The sequence below is a fragment of the Hetaerina americana genome, unplaced genomic scaffold (assembly GCF_022747635.1).
Source record: "Hetaerina americana unplaced genomic scaffold, ioHetAmer1.1.p SCAF_12, whole genome shotgun sequence".
Classification (NCBI taxonomy): domain Eukaryota; kingdom Metazoa; phylum Arthropoda; class Insecta; order Odonata; family Calopterygidae; genus Hetaerina; species Hetaerina americana.
Window position 1 is genome coordinate 31,725,801 of NW_027286292.1, and position 26,357 is coordinate 31,752,157.

The window sequence follows — 26,357 nt, forward strand, 5'->3', positions numbered from 1 at the left end:
TCCAAATTTCAACCCAAAAATGTTTTAATATGCTGCATTAGTACGTTAACAACACAACTAGTACGACCATCGATGACGCAATTTCCAGATGTCGGGTGCCAGCGCTGTCAGGCAGTCGCAGAGGACACCGGGAACCACCTAAATGAGTTTTTATGGAAATTCCCAATATTTTGAGTTATCAATCTCATGGAAACAACTCATTCAGGTTCCCACCCTTCCTTCGCACACATCCACTATGAATGAAGTTGATCGTTGCGAACGATTCTCCAAATGAAAAAGTGGATTTTTCGCCACCAGATGGCAGAGTGCGTCGTATGAAAAACAGAGTTGTCTGTGGCGTCTACGAATGGGAGAAGGCGCTGATGGAACTAGTGGGGAGGAATGAGTGAAAGCAATTACGTCCGACGACTGAACAGCAGTTTTGTTCATACTCAAAATGCTTTGCGGCTGCCCTCAATTCATGAAAAGATTATGTCATAATAAGTGAAGTGTTTCTGACATCAACGTTAGCATCACATGCGAACATTAATCGATTGTTATGATTCGAATTACGTTCCGTATTGGTCGGGCTTCAGCAGTTTGTTATCAAACATCTCTCTGTCACAAATTTTGACCTCGTAGTTTGCCAGTTTGGATTAATTAGAATGGACGACAGTTCAAGCTCAACGGAAGTTGAAGATTATGACTTTAAACCATCAGGAGAGAGATGGGCTCCATTGGGTGCCAACGATGCTGATGAAGACCGCGCTTTTTGCTTTCCCAGTGATTTTGAACGGTTTGTATGCTAAATCATTCTGTTGTTTCAGCTCATTTAGCTTCTATCTTATTGCCTGTTGTCAAAACTAAACATATACTTTCTACCTCGTGTTACTTAGTGGACATTAGTTCTCATCCATTGATATTTAATAAGCCTACTGTGTCTTAAGTTGTTTAATCATGACATTTTATTTCACTTTTATAGATATGGCAATGATGGAACTCGTCTAAAAGAGCTTGAAGAGCAGCTAGAGACATTGAACTCGTCACTAATTGCCTTAACTTCTCATTTTGCACAGGTACTAACGTCTCCCGAGCTTTGTATTTTTAGCTATTAAACCTCTTTTTTAAATAGACATTTCCTTTGTAATTTAATAAATCTATCGTATGTAATTATGATGTACTCTAGGTCCAGTTCAGGCTAAAGCAAATCGTGGACGCCCCAGTGGATGAAAAAGAGAGACTACTGAAAGACCTAGAAGCTTATGCATTCCGTGGGGTTCCTGAGCTGTCGAATGCTGAGAAAAATCATGTTCTTTTACCTCCTGTAAGTCCATGGTGTTCTATTTTCGTGCTCATTATGTATATGGATAGAAAAGATATGTTCATCTACATTAAGTATTAGGATATAGTTGGCACGTGAATGTTTTATTGTTTATAGAATCGTCTGAAAGACTGGCGTATCGGAACTTTATTATATATCACATAAAAATACTATATTATAATCGGCTTTGGTATTTCCACTTTCTAGATGGTATTATTTCTTTTCGCCTGTATATGTCTTTAAAATCGCGATATAAACAGCCTGTCAGTTTTATGTAAAGATAGTGTAAAATATACCTTTGACAATCTTGGAACGTTAACTGCATCTTGGGATAAATAGGTAATACGTATATTTGTGATTTTTGTGTTATTTTTAAGCCCATTTAAGTCGATGTAAGTATGCTGGATTCATTGCAGAAAAGTTAGTATAGCTATTACCTTCCCCCAGCGCCCCCTCAGTTGATTATTCTATACTTTGAGTGCATGCTATCTGAATCATTAGCATATTTTGCTGAATTTAAGTTCATTAATTATTTATATATTGAGGATGTAAACGAAAGTAACCCTTTCAAGTCAATACCAGAACTATCTAGTGGAAAATATTTTAGTAGAGTCGGAAATATTTCATAGCATGCACCAAATAGCCCAGTATTGTATGCACTGCATGCCTATTTAACTAGAGAATTGCAGCCTCCTGGTGCACATAGCAGCTGCTTAAGCCAGATATGTCACACTAAGTGATTGAGAATATGACATCGTGTATTGTTTATTACTGGACTAGAATAATTGCTATCATATGCTAAAAGTGACCCCCCCACAACTTAAGGAAGATATAGAACTATTTTGCAGCAGAAATATAATTTTATTAAATGCCCTACTTATGTAGTAAATTAGTACACATGTATAGAATCGTTTTCTTTCTTATTATTAATGGTATTAAAGGAGAAAGTGGTATTAGTATATTGATATTCAATCATGTTTTTCATGGACTGAGCAAAACTCATGCACAATGCATTGTGATTTTGAGGAACTAAGCACTGCTCCTAAATAGTGTTAACATTTCTTTTTCCATCATGCTGAGTATTTCATCAATTTGTTTCCATCCATTTTATTTTCTCATTCTCCCCTGTACTAAAATCTCAAAAACCTCTATCGTACACTTTAATTCTTATTCTCTGATCAAGCTTCTAATAAAAATGTGTGTATTTAAGGGTGGTGATTTTCCTTACTAATTTGCCCATTTTCATGTAATATAGTTCCTAAATAAGTGATAGTAAGTTTTCTATTCTCTCACTTCTGATTTATTACCTGCCGTACTGTTTCACGTAATCTTCCCATATCATGAACATTGAACAATAAACATTATTTTATTATTTACCTTCATCCCAAACTTGCGCTGATACTATCAAGAGCTTAGCAATGATTGCATTCCCTTGCCTTACTCACCTGCTATGCTTCGACATGTTGACTAAGTTAATCGGCTCCTCATCTACTTTCATTCTGGCAGACAGTGCTTTACTTGCATCAAGCCAATTTCTGTTGCATATGTATTAAGCATGGTTGATTTTATCCAAACCTGTTTTACTTTCTCCATTGTCCATCTTGATAATTCATCACTTATCCTATTTGTGCAGTCGTGAGTTATGTACAGCTTTCAAATATGAGGCATATTCCAAAATTAAGGGCTCATTTCTTATATTTAAATGTTGGTGGGTCAGAACAAAGTTATAAGCATGTAGTGCCATCTATGGATTGTTTCTAAAGCCATTGAATTTATTGTTTTGATTCAGGAGACATTGTTATCTGCATTCACCTGTCGGTGAATGCAGATAACAATGTCAACAAAAATCATAGACCCCCCCAGTTGCAAAGTGTATTCTGTGATTTGATTATTATGTGCAAAGCGATTGTCAACTGCCCAAGTTGATCAGTTGAACCTAGTTTATGGACCTAACATAATGGGCAAAGAAAAGGTTAGTCAATGATGTCAAGACTTCAAAAAATGGCTTCACAAATGTTCATGATGAAGAGCTGAGTGGCAGGCTCCATATCCAATGAAATTGTTCAGCAAGTGGACCAAGAACTGCGATCTGATCAATGATTGACGTGCTCTGACTGATAAATTTTCTCTTGTTGGGCACACCACTATTTACAAATTTATTGCATAGAGTGTTTTAGGACCACTATCGGCAAGATTGATCACTGATCCCATAGTTGTGACCTTGCACCTAGTAACTGTTTCCTTCTTGTGCCTGAAACAGTGATTTGATGCGCAATGTTTGAAGATGACAAGGAATTCAAGACCACCGTTGTCAACTGGTTCAATTTTCAGATGGAAAACTTCTCTGCTGAGTGATCAAAGGTGCAGGTGAAGTGTTATGATATGTGCTTAGAAGTGAATGGTAGTGAAGTAGGTTTTTAGGCAAATGAAACATCAGTAAAAACATTTTCTTATGGATATATTTTTTTATCCACACAGCCCTTTTGTAATATGCCTTCTAAGTTGTACATCCGCTAAGTCTCTGCCTTCTCTGATGTGTTCTTTAACTTTGTCCACTGTAGTCTATCCTAAGGCTTCGTTACAAGGCATAAACATAAATCTATAGATCATAAAACACTTCCTGATTTAATTCCTGATTAAATTCTACTTTCTTTTCTATTAATAATATCATTAATGCTATGGCATCACAAACCTCTACATAATTTTTTGAGGTTAAGTTGCCACATTCCTTTTGTATTATATTACTTCACCTTATCTATTGGCTAAGCAAAAAGATGATGTATGCAAGGGAAGAATCAGATAACTTTATGTAATTTGATTCTTCCTTGTGCATTACAATGGAATTCCACCAAGTATCGGCCTCTACTATCTCTCAAAAAGTTGTTATCAATATGGGATGCCCTGGACTAATATCGAGCTAGATAGGTAAGAAAAATATGTCTCTTTTACAATGGGTACTTAACACTGCACTATGTAAATTTTAAATGCATGGAAATGCCTCAGAAAGAGGATGTTGATAAAGAATAATTTTTTCAGTCAGAAGGCGAGATCATGACTGAATTTTGTTGTGTTCGTATTTTGTTTTGTCAGTAATAATAAGCATTTAAAGTGCAATGCTTTTGGCTGGGGACTAGTCTCAGCTTCAAATTTCATTTATAATTGCATTAGATCAATATATGTAATTCTGTTCTGTTTATTTTGTGCATTAATATTTTTAATGATGAATATATGATATTTATATTGGGATTGGCAAGGACAGGAGAAAGAAATCATACTACCAATTTCATGCTCCCACATCAGTGGCAGTGTTTACTCCTTGCTAATCCAATGCTTATACAGATGTCCAAGTTAATCATTTCCCAATCCTGATTAAATTGAATGTTCTTTTGGCTTTCATTTTCTCCCATTACCTTGTAGTATAATTGCTTGAAAAAGGTTGCCATATATGCATGCCTTTGATAATGTTATGAAAGTTGAAACAATATTCATTCTTTACTCAGTTTCAGCATGATCCAAGTTTGGAAGGGAAATTGATTGCTCAGCGGGCCAAGCAAAAGGAGCTAATATCTCAGTTAAAATCTCAGTTGGAAGATCTTGAGCATTATGCATATGAAACCGGAGAGGCAGGCTTACCCCAAAGTGTACTTATAGAAAGGCAGAAAGTAATTATTGGTAAGCATATTTTTATATCTTGATAATCTACTCAGTAGTATTTTATTCCCGTGGCAAGTGTATTTTGTGTGTATGTACTCAGTTTTTTGAAGCCGCCATTACACCGTCAGAATAACACTATCAATTCTGCCAAAACAAGTCTACAATAATGGATAACAAGGAAGAAACAGCATAAACAAAACAGATTTCAAAACTCCTCTCTGTATTCAGAAGAGAGAGCTGTTCTTCAGCATTGTGTGTCCCTTTTTGAAGACAAGATCAAAACTATAACATTTATATTGTTGATGGGCCTGGTGCTCCCTTTTTGTTTGATTGACTTTCCAAGGTTTCTATGTGGCCCCCTTTAGTACACAGGAGTGTGTGTTGCCATTATTAAATCTGTTTTAAAGTGTTATGGTGATAATCCAGCTTTTTTCCATTGAATTATTTTTTAATAGAAAATAAACCACAGTAATGAATGTGAAGGTTGAACTTGGATGTGTAGAGAATATCTCACTTAATAACAAAGCCCGATAGCGTGTACATAGAGTTCACATGTTAGGTTAGGGGGCTAGTTACTTATTAGGTGTTCCGTAGAAAATTGGTGAAAATATGTTACTGGTTATTTTACTGGTGGTACAACAAAGTTAAAAATGGGTTTGAGTAATAAATAATTGTTAATAATGGATTCTGTTGGATATGTGAGGGCCTTTAAGATGGCATTTGTGAGCATATAGATTGGTGCATCCGTGTTTTGCCCTAAAAAGACCAATAAATTGACCTAAAAAGAGACCCTTCATATTGTATCTCACTGAACTCGTTGGTGCCCTAGCTTTTGTGAAGTAAGGTTGTGCATTGTTCTTACTAGGTGCATAATTTAATGTTTTACTGTTGACAAATATTATACAAATTTTAATACTTCCACTTCATTTTTTGAAGTTAAAGAGTGATCTTCTTGCATGAAAACAAGAAATTAATGGTTACATCTCTGTCTGTATAAAGGCTATTTTATTTAATCAGTCAGTCCTCCAGTGGTACCCCTAGCGCCAAGAAAATTATTGGGTGTATTTTTGGGGTTATTTTTATTTGCGCAAACTGGCCTTTGGGTTGATAATTTTTTTATAGTTTCATGGTATACACTTAATGGCTACGTGCAAGATTTGGCAGTACTTTGTAATTTTGCATTGCTAATATTTTGCATAGCAGTTTCCAGTGCTAAATTAAAATTTTTTAATCACTTTATTGTAATTAACAATTATCATGGCTTAAATTTGCTATAACGTTCCAGAAGTTTGTAGCCGTGGATATTGCTTCAGCAAAAGGTATTTCACATTTTGTATTTTATGTGAATATTTCATGCCCTTACCCTGATGCTCCACATCTGCTCAGTTATCAAGAGTAACTAATTTGCAATAAATTTCAAAATATGCCAAATTAAATGGATTTGAGATCATTCCCTAACATATGATTAGGAGAATCCCCTCAAGGCTAAGCCTTACATAAACCTTAATTCCTAAGAATTTGTGGGATACTTGATGTCTCCCAATTGCTAGAAATTTTATCCGAAATTGTAAGTTAAAGAAAATCTGTAATGAGATGTTGCCATAAGTCATCTGTCACCGTCAGTCACAGTGAAATTGATTGTAGTCAGTTTCTGCCTCTACAGGGTTAAGTCTTATAATTTCACTTTAAAATCTGTATTATGTGAGTGTGATATGGATACATTGGCAGCATTCGGCATGAACACTAGCAGGGATATTCTGTTGGAATCATGTTGCGTTAGGCTCAATAAGTATTGTTTTATAGCCTTCTTCTTGGAACTATTCTATGCATGTCATAATTGAAATATGTAGTTTGAAATCGATCATAATATATTTATCTCTATAATAATATAACAATAAAGATTTGCACACTATAAAATGAATGAGTAAAATATGCTGAGATTTATGACCTAAAAACATATTTGTGAGAAGCCTCAAAGTGTACAGAAGGTGGCTTTTTTAATCTTCTTAAACAAAAAGCAGTTTCTTACCATCTTTTGGTTACATACTACCATTGGAGTACCAATCAGGGTGGTGTGATGCAACTGCGACCCATGTAAAAAAAATCATGTTCTCTTCTAATAAGGAATTAATCACTTGTGATGAATTAAATAGCAAATGTTAGAGACTTAAGCTGTAAGTTCTGTGGTAGACTGTTTAATTATTTTAATTGTATTGTATCATGTTTTACGGGATCTTGTATGACTAAATACATTTTAAATGCTAAGAAATACATTAGCGTCATTTTGATTATCTATTTCCGAGAAGATTTACAGCAACTCATTGTTAGATTTTAAATCAAGCGAGACAAATAATTGTAAAAATTTAATGGTAAGCGCAATTCCATGACTACAACAATAATTACTGATTTTTCAAAAAGTTGAAACTGCCATCTTTGTTATGTGGGTTAATATCAAAGGTAATTAATGGTGTTATAGCAACTGGAAAGAAGCCGCATATTATGAATATGCCCAAGAGAATACACTTCATTTAGTTTTCTGTTTAATTGTGGTTTTGATTGCAATTTTGCATTCTATGACAGTCTCTTCCAGAGTTACAACTGAGGGGAAAGTTAGCAATATAGGCATGATTGCCATTTCCCTTGTGCAGATGCACCTTTTGCAGAGACAACCACAGAGTTTTCCAATTAGCTGTCCTGAAATTCCACCTTATGAGTGCAAGGCCTTTTTGCTTTTACTACGTCATTTATGTTTTCCTTCCTCCCTCTATGAGGTCTTTATAGGGGATGCACCTAATGAGGGTTGAGGGGATTCAGTGAGTTATGTGATGCCCCATCTCATTTATTCAAGAGAGCTTTGAACCATTGTAGGCAGGTTATTTTTGTGATGAACTTCCAAGTGTTATTTCCTGATGTGACTGTTTACATAATTAATAATTTTGCTGGAACTCACCGACAAGGGGATCTCGATGGTGTGGTGGCTTCCCACCCAGAGGCAATGTATATTTTTCAGTGGTGTCTTAATCCCTATATGAGGTGCTTTGTGGAGGGCACTTTGAGTTGGTATGCCGGCCCTCAGATGGGACGTTAAGTTGCAGACCCCTTGACGCCTTTTGTTATAAGTAGGCTTATGCAGACACCGGGTCCCGGCTATTGCCTGGTTTCTCTCTTACCTTCATCCTTTCCTATCCATCCCATATGGCACAAATGTTCGGTCGCCTTTAAAAATTACCGCTCGCCTACAAATTAGCATCTCATGTCATTTTCAATGGGTCATTTTCTATCACACCTACCTGATAGTATCTCATTGTCAACATTATCTGAACTGTATTCAGATTTGATGGGTCACGGTAGTCCAGGGGTAGAGCATTGAAATACTGACCAGAGGGCCCGGAATTGATTCCCGGGCAAGCCTCTCTGGGCATGCCCAGCTTCACCCAAGCTGTGTGATTTTTCGGGTACCAGATCTTCCTGGGAAACCATAACTGGCACAGGGAAAGGCACTGCCCCCCCCTACCCTGAGGTGTTAATATCCCATGCCGTTGGGCTTAGTTCTGAATGAACTCTATCATCACCTACCAAAACGAACTTCGGGTTGATTACTGTGTTAATGGTCATTCATATTTCATGTTTAAATGTATGATACCCTTTGATCATTGTTGATATCAACCACTAAATAGTCCTTTATAAAAGTATTTTAAATTTTTTTACATACAGCACAGATAGTTACTTCATTGGCTATCATGCACTGTATACAAAGTTGGTGTCGTTGTAAATAACTAATTTTATTATTAAGAATTGAGAGGTTTACTCTTCCAATTTTATAATTTATTACGACGCAAAAAAAATAATTTGTTTTCAGCTCACAATGTGCCTTTTGCATCTACATCCATATCAGTCCTCAATTCCTAGAGGATTTAATCAAGTTTTCTTTGTAATGCACTGAAGGATTTACAATTATTATTGATTAGTACTGACATGGTAAGACTCCAAATTTGGGGCATCTAAAGGGATCTCAATAATATATACCCATATTTGTCACTCACATAATCATTTCTGGGGCCTTCCAAGGTTTGGAAGAGTTTTTTGTTTCTGGGTCAAGCAGAGGATGATATATGGAGCCTTAATAATTATCGCTTCCAAGTTTTAGTGGAAGCAAAGGTAAAGTATTCTGGAAATATTCCTCATTGCTATTTATTGTCGTGAAACTAGGAGGGGGGTACATTCCTTATTTCTGACAGGAGTTCATTCCCAGGTCTGATATTATGTTCTTAATGATACGTTGCATAGATTTCTGATGTTAAATATTATTCTTTGAAAATTGTAATCTTTTTGGTAATTTTTCCGTTTGCTTTGTATTCTAGACCAGTTGAAGGGGAGGTTAAACCTCAATGTTGATGATATGGACCGTCTTACAGAGGATGATCTTAAAAGCCAAGTGGATTGTGCAATTAGCCAGGTAATAGCCATTTTATGTAATATCAAATAGAAGTTTGAACCATGAATCATTTGATTTGCATGAAATTGTGCATCCAATTTGATCATTTGTTGTTGAGAAATAGAAAAACATGGAATTTTACCCTGGAATGAGTAAAAAGAACTTGCTTCTTTTCATGATAGATTACTTAAATTTGAAGAGTAGTTCCCCCTCTTATCCAAACTGCTCCTCCTTGCCTTTTTACCATAGTGCACTAGTAGTGCAGTAGTTTCTGGCAGACAACCCACCAGGCAGTATGCTGATGGTGCTGCTTTAGGGATGACACAGAACCAACACGCGTGTGTTGAATGTATCAACTACAAATCTCGATCTTCTACTTTCCTCCCCTTTTTAACTCTTTTTCCTCTCCCTTTGCCCAAGTCTTGTTCCCCCCAAACACCTCTCTTTTATAGGAAAAGCAAGAATCTGGATCTTTTTGAATGTGAAACTATGATGGGGAAGTCAGGAAAAATTTCAAAAGGGCAAGTAAAAGATTACTCTCCCAAATCGTAGTTTCCCTTGTCCAACTCTTTGAAGCATGTCTTCTTGTAACTGTACCCATGTACAATCCAGAAAAGAGAGAGTGACAATATACAGTCTCGTGTTTAATAAAATTAAGAATACAAAGTATCTTTCCACTGTCCTTTATTTGCCTACAACAGGTTTCAATGCTCAAGCGTCATCATCAGGTATAAATTAAACAAGTCGCAGTCCATTTATATACCAATCATGAGGGAGAGGAGGGGCGGGTGAGAGAGGGGGGCGAAGGAGGCGAAAGAAAATGGAGTTGCGATTGGCATTGATGGGGAGGGGGGAGAGGGGTGTTAAGTGTCAGGACAGGTGCTTGGTTGGTTTACAGTGGGGTGGGGGGGTTTGTCGGGTCTATCTGTGAGGGAAAGGGGTACTTCCAGGATTTGGGAGAGGTATTCAAACAATAAATCGTTATCTAAATGACCCGTTTTTAAATTCTTTCAGATTTCAAGCTCTTTCCACTTGTCCATCCTCATTCCTTTTTCACTCTTGTGTAACAGTTCCGGGTTTCCTTCAATTGTTCGCAACGTCTGCCTGCTTCATGCTGTCTAGAAGCCTGTTCACCTTTTTTTTATTTCCTTGTATAAAACATCATTTTTGAAAATTTGAATGCACAAATGATTATGGTGTAGTATTTTATCACAAAAATGTACCATTGATCATCAGTTGTTATGAAACAGCCATTAGCAGACACATAACGTAGTTTGATACTCCTTCTTTTCGAAATGCATAGTGTCAAGCATGACATGGTGGAATTTGAGCATAATAGTGACCAAATGTTAACATTTTCCACTAAGTATTGATTAATTTCATCAATATCTTGTGTAAAAGTGTTATGATTTGGTCATTATTATTCTTACTTCTTTTATTGCATTCCCTTTCCGTTCATTTTATTTTTATAATAACCTTACGGCAAAACTGATTTAAAAATTGGCTAACATTGTCGATATTTCACTGTATCATTGATGATTAAAACTATTTTATAAAAGATTAATTATTGAGCCTACAATTTCATATTTCTTTCTATTTAAGCTTGTCAATCCATTGAAGATGAAGGAGCAACTTGTAACGCAGCTAAAAACTCAGATATCTGATTTGGAAAGATTCATTGAATTTCTGCAAGGTTTGTACAGTAGAACAAGTGAGATCATTGCTGATGATATGTGCATTTTTATTCATGAAATATTCCTGCAGGAGAGAGTGAGGATGATATTCAAGCCAGGGAGTGCACATGTAATTGTCCAGTTCATGGCCAAAATGTCTCCTCCACATCATCCAAGCACACGCACTGCCATGGATCTTTCACTGGTCATGCCAAAATAAACATGAACAATGAGGAAGAGGTAAGTTCAATTTTTAAATTTCCCTCTGTGAGTGCTATGAACCAACAGTTTCTTGCTTTATATACAAAATATGCTTGATCTTAGCAAGAATATGAAAAGTCAAATGGAGCAGCATATAAGAGACAAGTTTTTTCTGATATTGTTTACTAAATCTGATTACTTCTATTTTTGTTAAGCTTTTCGTTGATGGCTGATATTGTTTAGGAGTAATAGTCTCAAGTTATTTTGTGTAAATGCCATTTATGTGCAATTCGGTTTTGCGATTTTAACACCATTCCATGGAAAGACCTGGAGTCTACTCCATGCATATTTTTACTCACACTCTTATTAGGCAAAAATTCAATTGAATAACTTTTTTCCTTTGTGGGGGTCATTTCAATGAGATTACTATGCATATTTTGTGGCCCCTAATACCACTAAGTGATAGTTTATCATAAACATCTTGAAGATATTTGTTGACTGGCATTTCATTGTGGCCCTAAGTGATGATGGATCATTTAATTATGGGTACTAATTGATGTATGGATTAAATTTTCTCATAAAATATGCTGCTTCAGACATTAAGTCAAATTTTGCTGTTTTGTAATTTATTTTTGTTCACGTTGACTAGGTTATATATTTTGACATATCTCATCTTTCACCTGCATTTTTCCCTGTAGATTCGTGCAAAAACATATAGCATCATTAAAAAGATCTCAGAGTTATTGCACATGTATACTGTGGCACAGTTTGGTTGTGGTAGTGACAATTTCAGGAGAAATTCTTTAAAGAAAACTATGAAGGCTAACCATTGGGGGTAAGTTAAATAGAACCTGTACCTTGTTTGTGTCAATATATACCATTAGACCTTTCCATAACATACAATTTTCATTTGTTAGGGATCTCAGAGCAAACCTGGAACTTGCAGTTGATTATGTCATGCAGCTTGTTAGCACTCGGAATACTCCTGTTGATAGTGATTATACGTCAGACTCAGAAGATACTCCCGCCATATTGTGCAACGAAAAGCTGACGTCGGCTGTTCGTAAAAATTTAGCTTTGAGCATACGAGATTTAATGCAGCATGGACTAATGCCAGTAAGCTTACTATTATTTTTAAGCTGAGCGTCAGTTAAAAGAATAATTATTAAGTTCAATTGGTTCTTGAACATGCACCATCTCATAATTATTTTTTGCAGCTTCACATACCTCACAAAAAAAATATTTTTCTAAGTAATGTGAATTTTCTTTTTGTTCTGTTTTTTCAATTATTCCCACTGTTTAAATTATTTTTGGGATTACCCTTTCTCTTCTACTCTCCTGTCACAGTAATGTGCTAATGTCAAATTAAGATATTTATGTGCAATTAATGTTTTTTAGGGTGTGAACTGAATGAATAGAGGGTTTTGATACCGAATATAATCACAGATTCAAACTTAGGTGATACTTAATTGAAAACTCCTGCCCTCTAAACCCAGCTGTGGGACTTTCTCTGCGCTTCTTTTTCTTGGAAACTACAGGCAACATGCATAAAGGAACTCACTCCAAGCTCAAAGTTTGTGGATTTTCAATGCCATAAAGCTTAGTACAAAGTGAGATCTGCTCTTATCTTCTAAACAAACCTGTTTTGTTCTTCATTGGAGGTGTTCTTCATTGCAGATAAATTCCCAATATCCAATGTGAAACTCAAAGAGATGGCTAATGCATTATAATATTTTCAAGAAATCTAGGCTCAATATTAGTGAGTAGAGAATTTTCTAATGCTGTCGGGAGAAGTTAACATCGTGTGTCATTTTCATGATATAAGGATAAACCATGTTTGTATGAATACAATTTTCTATCTGAGTGTCAATTTATGTTGTAATAATAAAAATATTTCTATTTCCTCTCTCAATTCGCATTCATAAACTCATGTTTTCCTGGGTCACTGTCACCAAATTATGAATATAAAATTCACAGCTATCATGAATGACATTCCAGAGCTACTATTTAGTATTAGTATTGGAATTAGGCTCATTAAAGTGGCCTCAAAATTTTCTGTGAGAGTACTTGCAGAGCTGTGACTCTTTCAAGGAAGTGCCACTAATGACACCAAATTAATTCTGTTCGCTGAATCAGGCCTGAAACATTAATTTTCAGTTTGTAAATTTTGCACCATAGATATAAGTACTGGGATAATATTTGCAAGTAATGTGCTCTCTGCAGTGGCTCTAAATTCCAAATTGTTTGTTAATGCCGTTAGTGTATTGTCATTTGTTTCTCTATTGATATTTATGATCATAAAGTGTGCATGAGCAAAATGGGCCATTTACCAATGGTTGCTAAGCAACATCTTTTCCGTAGTACCTCATTTTAATATTAACATTACAATAGTTGGTAGATTTGGAATCGTACTTACCTACAGTGTCGGGAAATAATTTGCATGGTAGGGATTTTGTAAATAATAATTCATATGGAATTAACATTATTTCTTTGTTTGGTTTATTTTACAACTAACCCATTCTGTTAAGGGGCAAATTGCTTGAAGTATGCTCAGGAAATGGTGTAGCTTTTGCAAAATAACAGCTTTCATAAGGTAGACATTTTTCAACCAACTACTTACCCAATATTCAGCTTTGGAAAGCAAGTATTTCATCATAGTTTCTCCACAAAAGTTTTCAGTGTGTTTTGATCCAAAGAAGCCAGTTGGTATCCAAAAGTAGTATTAGAAATATCCATGTCTACATACAGCGGAACCTTGCACAATGAGCATTAATGTTCCTCAATCTTTCTCGTAAAGCAAAACACTCATTTTGCAAGACAACTTTTTGCATATAAATTAATGTAAAATACGATAATGCATTCCACGCCATAAAAAACTATGTATGTTTATTCAAAAGAAATTATAAGTTGTGTAGGATTTTGGATCATGTCCACCCTTTCTTCAATGGCGGAATGAAGCAACTGGGGATGCCAACTTGATTTGTAAAAGCAATTAAAAATCTAAATGAATAGTTTACTATTCAAGATACATACCTAATTCCTTTGTACAAGAAAGATGTCTAGAGACATATGTTTTTGCCAACACTTCAAAATTTTGTAAAAATGAAAAATGAGTTATAATTAAATAATGGTGCGCATCACCAATTCTTTATTAGGATGATGCCTTGTACACATGGTATGATTTAACAGTTTCCCGTCCTCTCCACATCTCATTTAGTCTGCTGTTTTGGACTTCAAACTTCTTGAAGGCTCATTGAGTTTGTGAATAATAATAACTATTTGGCCTGTTAGATTAGAATCAGGCAATTTACTGTTTCAATTTTTTGGGTACCTTATTTTTAAACCCTCCTTATTCCCACTTTATCTGTTGTTAAGAAATCTGTCCATTATTTTCCTAACCGGTTTCTCGTTTAGATATTTCCCAATTTGTTGGACATTATGCAGGTATCCAAAGATAGCTTCCAGTTCGTGTCTTTCCTTGGCATTTTTATCCGTATTTTCTTGAGGTATGATCTAAACTCCCCATGTCCTGTTAAAATTTGCATAATGTCTTTGTAAGTTTTAAAGTTGATCATCATCCTTTTCTTCGCACTAGGTAGGAATTGTGTGGTTGTTTTCCCCTTTTGTAATGTTTCCCGTTCCCATTTCTCCAGAAAATTCTTAATACCTTCCTGCTCTATTTCTCAGTTAGAGACAAAGTTACATCTCCTAAAGTGGCCTCTTCCATCTGCCTCATCCATGACTTGATTATTCTTTCTTCTATTGAGAATGTTATCGGCTGTATCCCGGTTATGATTTGTAAAGCTTCATTACAGACTGTATTGTAGCTCCTGGATATTGCAATTAGGCAAGATCATTGGGCCTCCTCCTGTCCTCCTGATTCTGCTGTAATTTAGCCTCTCTCCCCACACCTCACAGCCATATGCCAGTATTTGGATGGTACTCCATTTTATTTAGTTCTTAAGTTATTTGTGGTGATGCCAAATCTGTTTCTGCAAAGCCTGTATAAATTGTTGAATATTTTCTTGACCTTGCGTGCTGCATAATTTTTGTGTTCTTGGAATGTTAGTCTGTCATTGAATTCAATGTTCAGGTATCTAAATGTGGAGGCTCATTTGACTTTTTGACCTTAAATTTTTGTAGTTGGACTTCATAACAATTTTTCCAGACCACGACGTATTTTAATAGAAATTTTTAATTTTACTTTTGCGCTCAATGACCCCACTATATTGCAATATTCCTTTGCTATGCTTTCTGTTTCTCTCCTGGAATTAGCAGGCATTGTGATGGCAACTTCATTGTCGTAGGCCATCCATCTGCAGTTTTTAGGAAGGGGTTGTTTCAGTAGATCATTCATGGCAAGGTTCCGAAGAAAAGGACCGGGTATGGATCCCTGTGATGCCCCTTTTGTGATGTTCTTTTCGGCTGCCAAGTTATTTAGTTGTATTTTGGTTGTTCTCTTCTGCTTCGTAGTCTATGAACAAGGCCACCTTGTACTTATACCTAGGATTTTTGATTTCTAACAGCAGTTTCATTGCAGCAGCTGTGGTGGACACACCTCTTCGGAATCCAAATTGGTTTTTTTGAATTAGGTCCTTCTCACCTGATTCTTCAATTTTCATTTTGATGATTCTTTCGAGCATTTTCCCCATTTCAGGTAGTAGTGTTAAGGATCTGTATGCCTTTGGGTCAGAAGGGTTTTTCTCTTTAAAATTTCAAGAAGGTGCATAGGACACCCTTTTTCTATGCTGCAGGGAAATATTTGTTTCTGCAACAATCTTTTAGCAATCTAGTTAAGTAACAGAGGATAACCGGCTAGGCTGCTTTGATCAATTCTGTGTTTATGCCATCAAAGCCTTTCTCATTTTCATCTCTTTGATTGCGGTTCTAACTTCCTCATGGGTGATCTCTCTCTCCGTACTTTGCTGGCAAGGGAGGTTAGCCTTACTCCTAATTACTTTCTGTTCTTAAGTTTCACTTTCTGCTGTGCCATCCGGTACTAGTGTGTTTATGATGTTAGAAATGGTATCATCCAGGAATAGAAGCTCCCGTTTAGCGTTGGTCTTAGCCGAGTACGATGGTGGGATTTTAAATTTTTCTCTGGCCAATACATATATCAATCCCCAGGGGTTTTCCTCAATATTTGACTTCAAGAATTTCTCCCAGCTTTTTGCCTTACTTTTTTGCACTTGTTGTGGATGGTTCTTCTTTTCTTCAAAGTATCTTCTTTTGCTGATGGTGCATTCTTCATGGCTAATACTTTTCTGGTAGGTTCTCTGTAGATTTCTACAATTTAGCTTAAGCCCATGGAGTTTCTCATTCCACCACACTGTTTTGTTTAGTTGTGTTCTGGTTAGAGGGATCGAGGCTAGAGCAGAACCTTGCTGCGCTTCCATAAGTGATCTCACTTGGACATCAGTGTTGTTTTTGCTTGGATCCCATGGCAACAATTCACAACTGTACCAAGAGCTCTGTAATAATCTCTTCATAAATTTCCTCCAGTTTGCTGCACCAACGTTTAACCTTTCTCGATGACAGTTGTCATTTTCTGTAGTCATGCCAATCTGGTATGTGACTAATCTGTGATCGCTGATAGATGAACCTCCATCTGGACACGTCTCGTATCAATGTTGAGTTGCTGATGGATAGTTCTATATTTGAGCATCCCATTGTCGAATGAAATGTGCACAGTTGCCCCAGTTCGTTTAATATAAACATCTTCTGATTTTGTCTTCCAATGCCCTGCCTCCATCATTGGTTTTCTTACTGAACCATATTTCGTTCTTTGAATTAGGGTCTATTGTGACTAGTATCCTTTTATTTTTGAATGTCTGTATCAGGCTCTTTAATTCTGTAATGTACTCTTCGACATTCTCTGATGGTGGCATGTATCCAGAAATCGGTATCAGTGGTTTCCTATCAGCCCAAATTTCCACAGCTGGGCAGTGGTTTGTTGTACAGTGCTCAAAACTCAGGAAATCATAACTTTTGCTAAAGACCATGGTGCTTGCAAAGAATTTTTCTTTGGCATTTGCTTGTGTAATGACTGTTTATACTCCAAATCCTGGGAATTTCCATTTGCTTTCATAACTATTACTGTACACATTTGGTTCCTGCATCATTATAATATCTAGCCCAAGATCAGTTTTTCTCAATTCAGTAGTATTGGCATTTGTCCATTGCAGATTGATCTGCCCTATTTTTATGATGTGGTTTTTAGTTCCCATAGTCGATTAGTTCCAAATTGCCACTTGTATTTGTGCAAAATAGCAGCATGAGATGGCCTTTCATTGGTTTGTGGCTGGACAACTCTACTGTAAGGTGTAGAAGGATATGTTTGCTTCAGTATCTCCCAGAAGAGACCTGTCTTGAATAATTAAAAGCAAATTCAAGCTGGTTACCCTCGGCATCTAATAGTTTCTTGAAGTAAAGTTCATAATTAATTTTTATTTTGGCATTGACTGCATTATAATATTTTACATTGATAATATGTGAAAAGTTTTTTCACTTACTGATTGTTGTGCTTGATGAGAAAGTTCATGGAATGAATTATGCTCAGTATATAAGATTCAGCTGTGTAGGCATTTGACCTGCTGAATAATGCAAACTTTGCATTTACTATTTTAAGTTTTCATAAAATGTCTCTAGTCATTAGTTAAGCATTCATTAACCCTCAATGAATCACTGTACAATTTATTGTGTCCACAAAAGTACAGCCTTGTTAAGAGATATATTTGGAACATTAAGGTGGGAGGGGGTGATCACCAATGGCTTGTTTAGATTGCTAATGAATGTTTAATGCTCACCAGTGGTGATGCAACTTCCATTGTAATAGCCAGAAAATGTTGAAAAGTAGGAATCTGCAAAAGCCCAAAATACAGGCTTTGCCTGACTATATGTATTAACTTTAACTTACCTATTTATATTTAGACATGTCAATTAGAGTCGTAATGACTTTGGATCATTGATCATCTGTATTTATCCTAAGAGTTACTGAAGAAATTTTTATCTTTTAGGGTCACCAAAACCAATATCATCTATGCCCATCAAATACCAATATCAGCCCTTTTGAAGGGACATTAATTTTCCATTAGGTTTTTAATTTACTTTATGCATTCGTATTATATTTTCTAATTCCTATTAATTCCATTGAGTATTCAAAACTGAGGATATCAAAATAAAAACCTCTTAGTTAATGCGAGAATCACCTTGATGTACATGCTAGAATTGTTCATTTTTATTTATGAATTTTCATTATGTGTTAGTTATTTAAAGTATTCTTTTTTCTAATTTTGATGAATCATTTACAAATAAATACTTTCAGGTTGGTCAAAGTTCAAGTTTAGTACCATTTATTGGATGCTTTCCTACTCGAAGCAACACTATGAATATTAACATGCATGCGTGGGAACTAATTCTAAAATACTACGCCATGAAAAATGGGGAAAAATACAATTCTACTCCGGCCAGAAAGTTGTCTTTGAGTTTTAATTTGGATATAATTGGAGGTACAGCCATCTCAAATAAACAGGTGGGAATGGATGTTACTTTCACTGCTGCTGATAAGATTATATGCATGTCAGTTTTGTATGAATATTTTCATAATCCCCTCCTTGTATTATAAATCAAACTTTTCTTTCAGAATTTACTTAGTACGATTGGCAACATTCTGCATTCCCATTCTAAATATAAAAGAAGCTATGATTCTCACTTCAAAGCATTTGTGTGTGCTGGATTAAAGTAAGTTGTCTGCATTTGTAGGTTAGTTTTATTTTATCAGGCATGGCAATAGATTCAAAATTATGAGTATGATGAAATATCATTATTTCAACCCTTCTTGGTGTGAGGCTATGAATAGTCCCTGGCCAGACAAAGGTTGTTCAAATTAACATAGGTTATTTCTAAATCATCAACCAATATAAAGTTTTTGAGCTTTAGCATTTTAGAAAGTTGGTATTTACACATGGCAGCTGCATCATGTTTTGTTCTACATTTCTCCTTTAAGTAAACTAGATAAAGAAATAACTTTTTAATTATATAAGTATAAATGTAAAATGTTGTGTCCAGTGATGAAATTCAAATTTAATCTTGAATTTATATCATCAAAGCATATTGCAAATCCTTTTTAGACATCGTGCCCATAGTGCTTTAGACCATGGAAATTCAAATTGTCCAGGATTTATTCCACGTGGATCCATTTTCTAGGACTACAGTTTTGCTGGCGTTGCATTCAGTATCTACATCTACATAATACCCCGCAAGCCGCCGCAAGGGCGTGTGGCGGGGATATGTATCCACCTGGCCTGAAGGCACCAACTGCTACGCCAAAAAAACTGTCATCGTAGATAATACATCCACATGGAAGAAATGCTGGAAGATTTGAATCTTCATTTGCTATGTTCCATAGACGCCTTCACAGCGAACTTGCCCTGGATCATGCCCAAAACAGTTTTTCTGCATTCTCTGGGCATTTTGATTGGGAATGGTCAATTCACAGTGTACATCAAACTACACATTCAAAATATATTATTGATAATGGTTTCTTGGGTTGTTTAATAAGTTCTTAGAAAAATATAGAAAACCAATTATGTTTTAGTAGATTTTTTGTTTCAAGATAATTTGGATGCAATTTTCCCAGCATTTCTCCAACTTTTTTAAGCTATCCAAAGAGTAGGAATTTGGAATGTCCTCAAAATAGGCATCTGTGTTGGAGATGACCTCTTCGTGTGATGTGGATCGTTTTCCATGAAACCATTTTTTTCAAGTTTGGAAATGGGGCGAAGTCACTGAGGGGCTAAATCTACTGAGTACACTAGATGTTGCAATAATTCAAGCTTAAATTACCTAATTATCACCATCAAAGCTGTGAAGGTGTGCACCCGTGCATTGTCTTCATGGAAGAGAATGTTTTTGACAAATTCCAAAGAAACTGCGGGAGATGCCGCAACAGTAACTTTTAACGGAGTCATCCGCTAATGTGCATTTCAATGCAACAATTTCAGAGTGTAAAAATCATTCGAGTTTAAGAGGACGCCTCGGTAGCTTAAGTGGCTAAAGCACTCGACCGGATATTGAGGGATCTGGGTTCGAATCCCAGTCAAGGCGAATGATTTTTACACTCTGAAATTGTTGCATTGAGAATGTTTTTATTTGAAAAATTATGATGTTGATTTCTTCGCTCATCTGGTGCAATAAAGACAGACAATACTCTCCACTTATTGTTTGTCCTTTTTGTAAGTAATTGATATAAAGGAATCCGCCGTCATCCCAAAAAACCCTGGCCATCTTTTTGTCAGCCGATTTCATCGCCTCTTGTCTTCTTCAGAGTTGGATAGCCGTGAAAAACACCTTGTTTTGACTGTTCGTTTCTTTCTGAGGCGTGGTAGTATATCAATAATTGGTTCACAGTAACATATTGATGCAGAAACTCATCAGTATTGCTACAGAAAAGCTCCAAGCCAGCCTATGAATCAACCACACGATTGTATTTATTCTCCACTGAAAGCAAGCATGGTACCCATCTTGCCATGATTTTTTGCACACAATTATTAGTGCAAAATTGAAAACAGTAGACTATTTTAATAATTTTTTTAAGAACAACCATGTTTAAACTCATTTACCTAATTCTAAACAGTTGTAAACACAGGAGCAGATGTGACGTGTACTTATCCAACTTGACTCTGTTTAATATTAAGCCTTTTAAATAGGAACGTTTAATCACCTCACTAAACTAATTTTTTCCATTTTTGTAAATAAACAAAATTTTGTTGCTTTAATTGACAATGAAATGGAAACCATGTGATGGATATAGCTGAAACTTAAACAGTTGTTTAGGCTTACTAAAAACAAAACTTTTTAGATTACAAGGAGTGCCATCTTCTTCGATTTTCTAAAGATTTATAAATGTCCCAAGTATTTCTTAGGGGCAAGTAATCTCAATTAACAGTTTTCATTGCTACTATATTGTTCGGGGGACTGAAGAGTTTTATTGTGTGTTCCCTACACCAAGCATTGCCTGAGAGGTAGTTACCATACAGTTTGATTGGCAGGACAAAGTAGATGAAGGGATAAGAGGGGCATAACCCTCTGCATGAATTCTGCCCGTGTACCTACTTTTGTACTGTAGGCACGGATGCACATTCATGGTCAGCTAGCCATTAACTCATCCAAGCATGGTTCCAATAATAATAATGAGTTTAACAGAATAGACTGGTTACATTCCTTAGGTCACATGACTGGTTTGACAATTCTTAATGGTCCATTTCTGGCATGAGTTGGTTGAGGAAATTGATGTTAGGCTTTGGTTTTCTGTGAGCTATCTTTGTTTTGGGAAAGTAGTTCTGTCAGATCTTACAGTTCTTTGTGACAGACTCAGTATCACTAATGGTATATGGCAATGGTTTTTGTAATTATCAATAGTATTAACTTTAAATAACTAATAGATTTAACATGTAATTATATACTAAAATTAATATATTTTCCCTCGTGCTCAAGATGGAAGGGAATAATTTTTTTCTTTATTTACTCACTGCATGGTCTCAGCTACTATGGTTGTCATCAGTACAAAATAAAACACATGCAATCAAAAAGTAAATAGATGTTAGGAACCAAAAGAAGAGACAAAAATTTGTTGATTCAAAATTGATACTTAAAAGCCAGGTCTGCGTATTCATCATATTTATCAGCCAGTGTATTATTTTGTGCCTTAGCCAGCTCAGGAGTGCATTCAAATCCCAACTGTTGCATGCATTTAATGTTGTCATGTGACTTTCTGACTTTGCATAAGCAGTTTTATTTCAAAATGCTCTTTGGTTATCTGAGAAATCATTACTATGAATGTTAATTAATATGTCCTCGTGTTTTAGTTCCAAAAAGCTTGTGCCCTGGATGAGACTAATTTTCCGTTGCCAGCCACTCATTGATCAGTATTATCAAACTTGGAGTTATGTATCAAAAACAGGTAAGTCATTAAATGATTCCATTTTTGTTGAATTAGTTAGTTTCATTGTCAAATATGTGTACTTCTCAGAATTTGCCTATTGTGACCTGTTGTTGAAATAATAATATGGGCAGAAAAAATAAATATTTTTAAAATAAATAGAATTATATATTTAGTCATTTTACATTGTACTTTATTTCTAGCCGAGTTTTGGTATGGTCACAGTTTTCAGTCACTCAAAGTTTTAGCTTGACTTTGAAGTCAGTGATTATGTTATATGAGAAATAAAATCTGATGTGGCAATAGTGCTAAGCTATGATTCGTTAATTGAATATATTCATGGAGTAAAGACACAATAAATTATAATTAATTGAACTCTCCAGAACTAATGAAACTGCATATCTGAGTGTAATATGTTTGTATTATGACCCCTTTATTCACCGTGCGCAGAGGCATGGTCCACATTAACATAGTGTTTTCCTTTCTTTGGAATATCAAATTGAAAATGACTCAATTTTAAAAAATAGATTCAGATCAATATCATTGCATTTGGTCTTTATTAAACAGCCAAGCTGGAGGGAGTATTTTTTTGCATTTTATCAGTCATGCCATAAAACAAAAATTTGAAAGCAGTTTTTGTGTTCATCCTTAATGATGGATAACTAGGAATGCATAATACAGAGAAAAGAGAACAATTAACTTCCTCAAAAGGTAACCTCACGCTTCTTCAATTGAGACATTGACATACTAATATAGAATATTTTCGTGATATGGCTGTTTTATTGTTCCCAAACTCTGCTAAATGCTATATTTTAGTAAATTAGTTCATGTTACTTGAAATTAGCCTCCAGAGCCCATAAAGGAAGTATTATCAAACTCCTCTTATTTTTTGTATCAATTTTATTTCTTCTAAAATAGCAATATGGTCTAATTAAGTTTCTGATTGATAATGGGTCATTAATCATTTACTGGACTTAAGTTTAAGTGGACTGCACAACTCCTTCAAATGACCTCAGCATGGTATCATGTAATGTCATAAATGTGCTTTCGAGCTAAATGAGAACATCACTCAAAATTTGAACTCAGGACCATCTGGTCAGTATTCCAACACTAGGGAATTGAGATGGTGTGGTGGCTATTGTACAGGCTTTCCACCCAGAGGGCCCAGGTTCGAATCCCGGCATCATCGAAGATTTTTCAGTGGCATCTCAATCCCTACTTGAGGTGCTTTGTAAAGGACACTTTGAGTGAGTACACTGTCCGTCGGATGGGATATTAAGCTGCGGACACCTTGGCGCCTTTTGTTAAGAGTAGGCTTATGCCGATGCCAGGTTTCTATCCACCCTTCACCCTTTTCTGTCCATCCCTAATCGCACAAATGACCTTAGCTGTTGGTTGCCTCCCACGAAAACTACTACTACTACTCAACACTTTAAATACTAGTTAACCATACCTTGGAAGAATTTTGTACAAGTATATGGCATAAGAAAGCCGTTTAAATTACAAATTATTCCAGTTGTAATGGCAAGCCCTAACTTTCAATTGACATTTGATGGAGAAGTGTTTATAATGTTTGTTTCTTTTGTCTGTTATATCGGCTGCTGGTTTTTTAATTCGTACTTTCACATTCTAGGATTTGAAGATGGTTTCCAGTCCTTGGAAAAGTTAGCACAGTTTAACTTTGACTTACCAGTTGACCTTGCAGTCCGCCAGTTTCAAAATATTAAGGATGCATTTTAGTTCACTTTCATGTGTGTTATAATTTTTAAAGTCTCCAGTCCATCATATGTTACATTGTTAAAAAATTTTTAAATTTGTTTCATGTTAGAGTGTTAAATTTTATGAGACTCTAGGATTGTATTTGAGGGAAGAGAAATTAGCGAGTTAAAAAAATTGTTTGATCTCATGTTATTTAATTTTCAGAATGTATTAGAATGCTCACAATCCTATTTGACAAGTGTTACCAATCATTCCTTATCAAATATTTTGAAGGCTAAATTCAATTTGATTGATGACATAAACATGTGTGTAAAAATTACAATGAATTTTACACAATTTGTTAATTTGAAAATGTCAAAATTAGTTTTTACTTTTATTACTATCTAAATGTTTATAAAAATTATATTTAGTGTGGTATGATTATATAGCCTATGATTTAAAATAGATTTTTTAAATATGTTCTTGTGATAAGATGTTTAATAAGTCCATGGTGATCATTATATTTGTCATGTGTATTTTGATGTTAACCAGTTATGATCTGATATTGGATAGATCTTTATATTTGTGCTAAATATGCAAAGGATTGAGGATGTGTTCACTGAAAAGTTACTCACAGTGACAAGTAAAATATTCCTCATTTAATCCTTTGAGCTCTGGTGATCTCATTGCAATGCTGTGGTATAAAATTCCTCATCCATTCCTATTGTGCCCTTAAACAGTCAAAAATAGGGTCATTTTAATCCTAGTCAAAGTTAAACCAGAAAAGAGTCTTTATGTTCAGGTTTTATTACTTTCAAGAAAATATAATGTGTTACTTCCTCTATAGAACTAAATTATGTAATTTAAATCTAAATTGTTATGCATAAAACATTCTCATCAAAAGTGTGTCTTTTTGTTAATGGAAAGAAATAAAGAAGCTTTGAACATTCATTTGAGATTCTATACACAAAACCTTAATTTGCATTTGTTAAAAAGGGGCATGAAATGAGCCTGCCCAGAACTCATCCTTTCCCTGCCTTCTCTTGTTTATTCTCTATCAATGTTAGATCAGTTAGCTGACTGTGATTGAAAACTTCATCCAAGTTGTATGCCCAAACCGAATAGATCTGCCCACTGGAGTGAGCAACAGGTGAGTAGGTGGGCAAATGGGTTCACACTGTGTAATATACAGGTGAACAGACATGAGGCTTGAGTGTATTGTTTGTTACAATGTACATGCTCTAACCTCATGCTATAGTGCATGCATGTGCAAATTTCATGAGCTCCATGTGAGCAGTTCAGGTTTCTGATTTTCCAATGGAGTCAAATGTAAGTGCCTGGCTGGTATTAAGTCGGTTGGCCAGCTCACTCAGGTCATGAGGGAGTTTGCAAATATATCTGCCGACCCCTTTGGTGACGGGGTAACGTCCTCATTTGCCATTCCAATGGTCATGGGTTCAATTCCTGCTTGGGTGGGTTTCCTTACACCTAGGGCTTTGGTGTTTGTAGATGTGATTATTATTGTCATTGATAATAGTCCAATGGAAAGGAAAAAATATGCTGTTTTTTTAGGACTAATGCTAAATAAATAATTTTTTTTCTAACATTCCATAAGTTCCGATGTTGCTGCTGACAACCATGTGTGATTTAATATCAAATAACACTTTTACAGGTATATCTAGAATTAGTATGCTCAATAGTTTCAGGCTTTACTTTTGGAAGTATTAAGTATCCTCATAAAAGACTTGGCTCTTTCACAGAAAATTCTGTGAAATTGTACTCTGTCTTTTAACGTGGAATCTGGAGTAAGGCTGGTTTATGGGTTTCCTCCCTGTTGGCATCCTCTTGATGGGGATGTTTCTGCTACAGGTGTACTCAGTTTAGGCTGAATTAGAGATTGCTTACCCACTATTTATACATGGCCATGGAGATGCCAGCAAGCCTGCAGCTCTATGATTGGTTGATGTCATCTGTAGCTGCCATCTGGCATATCGAAGTGTAATTTGATTCATCTTACTTGCCTACTTTTCATAAGTCACTTGGGCATCACATAAACATTCCTTGCCATCTTTAATTGTAGCACTGGTTAAAGATGGTGGAAACTGCTAATGTAATAATATTTTCCTTCTGGTTTCATTCTTTGCTGCCTCTCAAGCTAGTGCGTTGGAATCGAACCAGAAGCATACCAAGGGTTCAATGAGTATTTCATCTTTTGAAAACCCAATGAATTTCAGCATGTGTTCCTATGTGTCAGATAATGAGGATAATTATGTATTAGCCCTCATATCATGATGAAAGAGCATTGATTTAAGTATATAGAATTAGTGTAGAGGAAATAGTTTCCTCAATTGATGAAGGGTGATGATTGAAAAGGTCTGCAATGTGAATTAAGAAGTAGAAAGTTCTTCATTAAACATTTTACAAGCCTATATTCAGGTGTATTAATAGTGCTTTGTG

At 35.6% G+C, this 26,357-nt stretch overlaps 1 protein-coding gene across 2 annotated transcripts; it reads left to right on the plus strand.

Annotated features, from left to right (window-relative positions):
• Positions 1 to 263: 263 nt before the first annotated feature.
• On the plus strand, positions 264 to 24,851 carry LOC139685760 (RUN domain-containing protein 1). 2 transcript variants are annotated; one of them, XM_071582855.1, is made up of 14 exons: positions 264 to 775; positions 962 to 1,055; positions 1,166 to 1,303; positions 4,801 to 4,972; positions 9,316 to 9,410; positions 10,992 to 11,082; positions 11,154 to 11,302; positions 11,962 to 12,098; positions 12,181 to 12,379; positions 18,588 to 18,794; positions 18,906 to 19,003; positions 22,129 to 22,223; positions 23,349 to 23,449; positions 23,836 to 23,949. In XM_071582855.1, the coding sequence occupies exons 1-13, from the start codon at positions 645 to 647 to the stop codon at positions 23,423 to 23,425; spliced, it is 1,683 nt and encodes a 560-aa protein (XP_071438956.1). In that variant the 5' UTR covers positions 264 to 644; the 3' UTR covers positions 23,426 to 23,449; positions 23,836 to 23,949. The 2 variants fall into 2 exon arrangements, with proteins under 2 accessions (XP_071438956.1, XP_071438955.1); XM_071582854.1 differs by lacking the exon at positions 23,349 to 23,449 and having other exon boundaries at positions 271 to 775; positions 23,836 to 24,851.
• The last annotated feature ends 1,506 nt before the right edge of the window (positions 24,852 to 26,357 follow it).